Source organism: Erinaceus europaeus, chromosome 2, assembly GCF_950295315.1.
Source record: "Erinaceus europaeus chromosome 2, mEriEur2.1, whole genome shotgun sequence".
Lineage (NCBI taxonomy): Eukaryota > Metazoa > Chordata > Mammalia > Eulipotyphla > Erinaceidae > Erinaceus > Erinaceus europaeus.
Window position 1 is genome coordinate 64,558,598 of NC_080163.1, and position 8,212 is coordinate 64,566,809.

The window sequence follows — 8,212 nt, forward strand, 5'->3', positions numbered from 1 at the left end:
CCACCACTCGCCCCTCCCCCAAGGATGATTACTTGTCTATGTTTCTGAAAAACCCTTATCATTGGGGCGTGTACCAACCTTCTAGAGCATCAGGCACTACAGTTTGAATAACTGTAGTGAACAAAAATAACAAAAATGTAGATGCATTCCCCAAACTTTATCAGCAAATTTATTCCTCACTTGATTACTCTTTAGTATCATCTTACTCTGTGAACTTTTAAGTCTATACACACATAAATACATACACAGCAAATCATACTTTGCAGAATTTCAGGAACAGTCTCCTCTAAAAACGGAAGCATTACTCTATTACTTCGCAGAAATACTTTTTGGTTTGTGATTTATTATCAAACCTGAGTAGGTGAAGGAGTGTTGGTCTTTGGACAACAGTCAGGCAATCTCCTTCTCCTGCCTCCCCAGAAGATGGGTGATCTTTCCTGTTAAGTGTAGGCTCAGGTGAATGACTACTGTCCCAGACCTGCTCTGAGCCCAACAACAGGCAGGCTCAACAGAAACATTACAATCAACTCCAAGGGAACTCTAAAAGTTCTCCCCATTGTAACCTGGAATATTGGTGTGAGGAAGTTAATGCTTCCACACCAAAGACATTGCTAAAAAGGAGGCTTCATGCAGACCAGGGTCCTTTACTTAAAATGGCTGCTGAAGAGGAGTCCAGCAATGCATCAAAGTATTAGTGAGAGATGATGCATTGGGTGGGTGGTTTACCTTGTTTCTTGTAGAACCATAACATCATTCAGTTGCTGGAACACAAGCACTAGGACCTCAAGTCTGTGTGCAGTGATCCAAGAACATGAGAGCATGGAGTATGCCTGTTGCCATCCTCAACACTCAAAGGTTCCAGTTTCAGTCTCAGGGATGTCCACAGTACACTAGAGATCAACAAGAGCCTAGTTTTCAACATATGGTTTTATTTTCCAATCATTTGACATTTTATATATTCTTAAGGGGTGGGGGGTAACTTAAGGGATACAGAGCATGTTCTCTTCTGGCAACCAGCCACTGGTTGATGATGTTCTTGATATATTACTTGTACACATCATAGCTTTCTGGTACAATGACTGAATTACTGTAGTGAGAGAAAAAAATAGAAATTCATAAACTATTTGGAAGCAGACAGTTGCCTATTTTAATTACATATACTTCAAACTCTTAAGTCTGATCTGGATGACTAGGAGGGTGTTCCCTTCCTCCCTCACCGCTCCATGTGTGTCCCTCCCAAAGCTGTGACCTTCCCCCAAAAGAAACAGGCTGGTCTTTGATGGAGGGTACTGCACTTCTCTGCTAGAACCTACAAAGAAGTTCTCAAATGCAGAGACCAATGACAGACAGCCGCCATAGGAATGCCAAACTGGCATGCTGATAATTCTGAAATGAAGATCCTTGAAAAATGATGGATTCAGGAATGATGTTTGGTGCAAATGACAATGCTTCATACTTACCTGCCTCAAAATGCTTACATCAAACTACTGGAAAGCAAAGATACAAAAACTGCCATTTGCCATTTCCATTACATCTTAAAACATATATGGAAAAATAAAATGTTATAATAAGCAATCATGAATTTATGAGAATGGCTAATGACTACTATAATTAGGGCCCATCAATATTTGTATAAGTCATATTTACCCTTCATATTCTGCATTCTCTCTGTTGCAGGATTTTCTCATTTCATTTCGCTTTATGAGCATAATGGTGAAAATTATTAAAAATGGCAGAGCAATATAGAAACTCAGTATAAGCCAGTTATTCTGATGTGTTTTGTAACTTCTAGTAAAAACTGTATCTAAGAGTAAACAGAAATTAGTGTTCATGGGATATTTAAATAAATTTATATTCCTCATTGCAATCATACAATGCATATGCACATGCATACCTATAAATTATAAGTAGGATTTTAACACACTGCTAACTCTTATAAAATTTTTTTAAAAACTAGAATCACAACTCAAAAGTAATTAGTATCTTGGTTATAGAGTTGGTTTTTTTTGTTTGTTTTTTTTACCAGAGAACTGTTCTGGGAACCTGGGTCCAATAGTGCCTCAGATACTTTTTGTATAACCATTATGTTCTCTCTCTCCACTTGACTCTAAGGTTTTTTTTTTATTTGTCTTTTAGGTGTATTTATTTATATAATCATAGTGCTATATACGTGTTGCAGGTAGGATGCATGTCTTGCCATGCACATGGCCCTGATTTGAGTTATGGCATCACACAGGTGTTACAGCATCAGAGGAAGCTCTGCTATTGCAGCATTTCTACACTTTTCTCTCAAGCCAGAGTGGTGAGGGGAAAAAAAATATATGCACAATGTTTAAGATCCACAAAGATAAGCAGATGAATAAACGAATGAATGAATGAATGATTAAATAAATATAGTAGGAATTGTGGCTGATAATATCAAAGTTTATGTCAAAGTCATTTCAGATGGTATCTGTCAGAGAAAGTGTTAGAAGTAGAGTAAAAATAATTCATTGGAGCTATGTTAGTCATACTGCAATCATGGATAAAGTGTTTAATCTTATAAGAAGTAAACAGAAAGTGGCCTTTTTAAAAAATGTGATGTCAGAGACAAAGCCTCATGAATATTAGATATTATTATATTATAGTGAAGATATTATGATAATGTTGGCATGTTCTTTTAAATCAGTGGGACAAATAGGACTGCTGTGTATTCAACTGTGGAAACAAAATGAGTTCTGTTAGCTTCTACCAGCATTGAAATAAATCATAGTGAGCAATCATAATGGAAAAAAAAATCAAGTCTACTTAGGTGACTATTAGTGTTAAGATTGTAAAAGTCACACTTGTTTACATAATTATTAAGAAAACTGTTAGTGTTGCTTCATAGGAACTTGTTTGTGGGGCCTCAAAAATCACTCACTTATATAATGTGCTGCTTTGCCATGTGCACACCCCTGGTTCAAGCCTGGCCCCCACTGAACTGAAAAAACAACACAAAAAATACTTCAGTGCTCTCTCTCTCTCTCTCTCTCTGTCATTATCTTTGAAAAAAAAAAAAAAGAAAGGAAAATGTTACTGATAGTGTTGCAATTCATGCTAGGTCTTAATTCCCCCAAGACAGCTAATCTTAATAACCGTTAATATAAATAAGCATGTCTATTTTATTCTGCTGGTAGACATAACATAGGTAATGGAAGTGATCTCATTAAACTCAAGATAAGGGCTATGGTGTAGTGGATGATGTGAACAATGCTGGTCGCCATAGCATTTCATTGCTAATAGTTTAATGGTGTCAGTGACAGGTTGCAGTAGACTTTAAAGTATGTTTTTCTAGACTAACACGTTTGAAAGACAGGAAGAATGAGGTATACTGAAGCAGGGAGAAAAAAGAAAGACACCACAGCACTGATTTGCTGCCTGTGAAGCTTCCTCATGCAGGTACTCCCATGTGGTGGGCTGAGTTTGAACCAGTCTTTACACGTGGCAACACATGCTCTTTATCTTTTATATATAAAATACTTTATAATTATTATAAATGAAATTATATTTTATAAATAAAATAATTTATAATATGCGCTTTTATATGTTAGGAGCCGTCTCCTGATTCCTGAAGTAGGTTTTCAGCTCTTTTGTCCCTCGTTTCCTTAATCACTTTTGCACTTAACTGTTATAAAACATTCACACTTTTTAAATAGGAAAGCTACAGCAATAACTGAAAAATATTTTTTTCTGATTATCATGTGAATTACTCTTAAGTTTATAATGACTTATTTTTTAAATTTTTGTTGCCCTTGTTGTTACAACTCTTGTTGTTACTGTTATTGTTTCCATTGATATTGTTTGATAGGACATAGAGTAATCGAGAGACTAGGGGTAGGTGGGGAAGAGAGTAAGGCATGCACACCTGCTGCACCACTTGTGAAGTGACCCCTCTGCAGGTGGTGAGCCGAGGGCTTGAACTAGAATCCTTACCCTGGTCCTTGAACTTTACGCCACGTGCACTTAGCCCTCTGCACTACCGCCCTACCCAATAATGAATTAATTTTAACTGATAGCAGACTGACTTTATTTTCATGCTCCATTTTCTGTTTTATGAAAATTTGGGTATCATCGTTACAAATTCTCCATTTCCCAAATTGAACTGATCGTGTACTTGCTTGTTGTTAATCACAAATACCTAATATGATTCAGGAGCTTACTTGTCATCTCTTTGTTAACTTTCTTTATTTTTAATTATCTTTATTGGATAGTGACAGCCAGAAATCAAGAGGGAAGGAGGAGATGGAGATAGAGAGAGAGAGAGACCTGCAACACTGCTTCACCACTTGCAAAGCTTTCTCTGTGCTTGTGGTAACATGTGGACTAAGCCACGTGTGTCTTTACTTGACCCCTCTTTGTTAACTTTAAATTCTAACAGTTAACATTGTTGCTTTCCATATAATTTACTTTTATCCTAACATTACCAAGATTACTCTCTATATCACTACTTAGTAGAATTTCTAAATGCAGATTTAAATCTTATTGCCTTACCAGATAATAACGTGATTGTGAAGGTAATACATAATAAATTGAGGACCGAATCAATGACACAATCCTTCATTCATGGGAAAAGTACACAAAAAAGTGTAAACGCGTATTCCCTCTCTCAAAAGTAAATGAATATGGCTGGAGAGGGAGTGCCGTGGTTATGCAAAGACGTTTATGCCTGCAACTCCTAGGTCCCTAATTCAATCTCCAGCATCACAATAAGCCAAAGATGAGCAGTGGTCTGGTAAAAAAAAATACTAATTCTAATAATTACTGCTAATGTTAAAACAATAATTAAAGCTACCATTCAAGAAGACTTGTAATTATTCCAATCGTGATTTCTATGTATATACATGTGCATATCTATATGCATATGTATTTATTTTAAATAATTTATTTGATAGAGAAAAAAAGAGATGTAAAAGGGAGTTAGAAAGGGAGAGAGAGGGGCCGGGTGGTAGTGCAGCGGGTTAAGCGCGTGTGACACGAAGCTCAAGGACTGGACTAAGGATCCTGGGTTCGAGCCCCCAGCTCCCCACCTGCAGGCGGTTCGCTTCACAGGCAGTGAAACAGGTCTGAGGGTGTCTATTTTTCTTTCCCTCTCTCTGTCTTCCCCATATCTTTTGATTTCTCTCTGTACTATCCAACAATAATAATAATAGTAACAACGACAAAATGAAGAAAATGGCCTCTGGGAGCAGTGGATTCGTATGTAGTGCAGGCACCTAGTCCCAGCAATAACCCTGGAAGCAAAAGGAGAAAGAGAGAGAGAGAAAGAGAGAGAGCTGCAGTACTGCTTCACAGCTAGTAAAGCCTGCCTTCTGTAGGTGGGGACCGAAGGCTTGAACCTAGGTCCTTGCACAACATAATGTGCACCACTGCATGCCCCTTCATCATGAAAGATGCCATCTACTAGTCTATTTACTCAATTGTTTCATAAAAGTTTCACTTTAAGTAGCTCACTGATATTTACCAGCTTTCTGAACATTTCCATCATCAATGCTGCCCCCTGGTGAGCCAATCTGGAATTCACAATTTGGAGGTCTATAGTCAGGAAAACAGTGGCAGTTACCTAAATTATTACATATCTGAAACAGAAAAACAAAATCATATAAATACAGATACCTAGATATAAAAGAATGAAATATTTTTTAACTTATTGTTATTAAACAGACCGAGTAATATAAGAAATAATTTAGAAGTAGTGAAACTTTTGATAAAACCCCAGTCAATGAAAATCACTACCTACACAATGGCATTTCTGATCTCTATAGCTCTCTACTGGTCTTTATGAGTGTTTCGCCTTCCATAGTAATTTTTAAATGAATGGAACCAAATAAAATTAAGTCATTATATTCACAAAGGAAGACACACAATTGAACGGATTTAAATGTTTTCACTAATATATCATTTAATATATATATTTTAGCATTTTTACTAGTGATTTAATAATTATTTACAAGATTATAAAATGCAGTGGAATAGTTTCACATTGCACCTACCACAAAAGTCCTGTATGCCACCACTCCCACTTAACAATAGCTTTTCAAAACTTTTGGTGTCAAGACTTCAATAATTCCTTTTTATGTACTTTATATAAAACATGGGGCCAGGTGGTGGCGATGCACTGAGTTAGGCACATATAGAATGAAGTGCAAGGACCCATGAAAGAATCCTGGTTCAAGCCCCTGGCTCCCCACCTACAGTGGTGGGGAGTCTCCTCTCTCTCACGCTCTCTATATTCCCCTCCTCTCTCAATTTCTCTGTCCTATCCAACAACAAGAAAGAAAGAAAGAAAGAAAGAAAGAAAGAAAGAAAGAAAGAAAGAAAGAAAGAAAGAAAGAAAGAGAGAGAGAGAGAAAGGAAGGAAGGAAGGAAGGAAAAAAGAAAGAAAGAAAGAAAGAAAGAAAGAAAGAAAGAAAGAAAGAAAGAAAGAAAGAAAGAAAGAAAGAGACAGAGAGCAAGGGAGAGGGAGAGGGAGAGGGAGGGAGGGAGAGAGAGAGAGAGAGAGAGAGGCAGAGAGAGAGAAAGAGTCGGGCAAGGACCGGTTAGGATCCCAGTTCGGTTAGGATCCCAGTTGGAGCCCGCAGCTCCACACCTGCAGGTCTGCAGGCATCTCTCTGTCTCTCTTCCTCTCTATCTCCCCCTTGTCTCTCAGTTTCTCTCTGTTTCTATCCAATAACAAATAAAAAAAAATTTTAAATGTCATTTAAAATAAGAAGAGAGAAAGAAAGAAAGAACAATGACTTCCAGGAGCAGTTGATTCCAAGAGCTGGCCTTGAGCCCCAGCAATAACCCTGGAGGCAAAAGGTATATAAAACATTAGTAGGGGATCGGGTGGTGGTGCACCTGGTCGACACAGGTATTCTGATATACAAGGACTCAAGTTCGAGCCCCCCCACCACCTGCAGGGGGAAAGCTTTGCAAGTGGTGAAGCAGTGTGGCAGGTGTCTCTCTGTCTCTTTCTTTATCACCCCCTTCCCTCTTGATTTCTGGCTGTATCTATCCAATAAATAAAGATTAAAAAATTAAAGATTATTAAAAATTACTATTGATTTATTTGATAACTTTAATTTTTAAAGATTTTTCTGTGACAAACAGAATAAGGGCATCTCTTTGAAATATTCTATGTGAGGAACTGAATTCAAGAAACTCATTAGTTTATTTATTTATTTTATTGATTGATTTAATGATGATCGACAAGATCTTAGGATAAGAGGGGTACAAGTCCACATAATTGCTACCACCAGAATTCTGTATCCCATCCTCTCCACTAGAAGTTTACTTATTCTTTATCCCTCTGGGAGTATAATCCCAGGATCATTATGGGGTACAGAAGGTGGGAGGTCTGGCTTTTGTAATTGCTTCTTGGCTGAGGTGAAGTCAAGTCTGCTGTCTGACAAAGTCTGGGTAGACTGAGGCTGCCTGTGAAGCAGGAAGTCCTGGACAAAACCAAAGCTACTCAGCCTTTTGCTTATGATCACACTGATAATTTAAGGATTTATTGTCTACTTCAATCATAAGAACTTTACAGGGGAAGTACATAAAAATAACAATTACAGCAGTGAGTGTAGTAAGACCAAAAAATGGCCTAGAAGCAGAAGCTGCTACACTCATAAAAAAAAATCTCACAGAGGAAGAGCTGCTTGCTTTCCAGCCTGTAACTACTACAGAACCAAATTGGCTAAATAGGTGCAAGAGAACAAGAGCCTTGGTTCTTCCCACGGCACAAGGGCCGCCTTGGGTAGTTTATAGACTAGGTGGTAGATTGTAGTCTCCTCCAAACTATAATGGCCCATACCAGTTACCCCCACCTATCAACCCCCCTCTTCCATTTGCGGGCATCTATGATGTATACCTTGGCAGTGTGGTTAACACTAAAAGCAAGCAGGTTGAGGTTAATAAGTTACCATCTATAAAGACACTTCTTCTAGCGTTTGCCCTTCTTCCGTAGCCAGTCAACAGCATCAGGTTGAGCCTGATGTAAAGTTTCGAGACCTCCTTTGAATCTGGAGAGGTGGCAGTCGTTGACTATGTGGGTCATAGTCTGTCTGTAGCCGCAGGGGCAGTTCGGGTCATCTCTGGCTCCCCAGCGCTGGAACATAGCAGCGCACTGGCCATGGCCTGTTCGATAGCGATTGAGGAGGGCCCAATCATAACGTGCTAGGTCAAAGCCGGGTTGACGCTTGCAGGGGTCTGTGAT

General features: G+C 38.4%; 1 protein-coding gene across 2 annotated transcripts in view; it reads right to left on the reverse strand.

Moving 5' to 3' along the window:
* Positions 1-986: 986 nt before the first annotated feature.
* Positions 987-8,212, reverse strand: part of LOC103107905 (disintegrin and metalloproteinase domain-containing protein 18-like) — a 53,510-nt gene continuing 46,284 nt past the window's right edge. For both annotated transcript variants that reach the window (XM_060182240.1, XM_060182233.1), the window contains 3 exons: positions 5,483-5,597; positions 1,648-1,804; positions 987-1,087 (listed from right to left, as the gene is read on the reverse strand). In XM_060182240.1, coding sequence (XP_060038223.1) covers positions 1,045-1,087; positions 1,648-1,804; positions 5,483-5,597 — 315 coding nt within the window. In that variant the 3' untranslated portion in view covers positions 987-1,044. The remainder of the gene's footprint in view (positions 1,088-1,647; positions 1,805-5,482; positions 5,598-8,212) is intronic.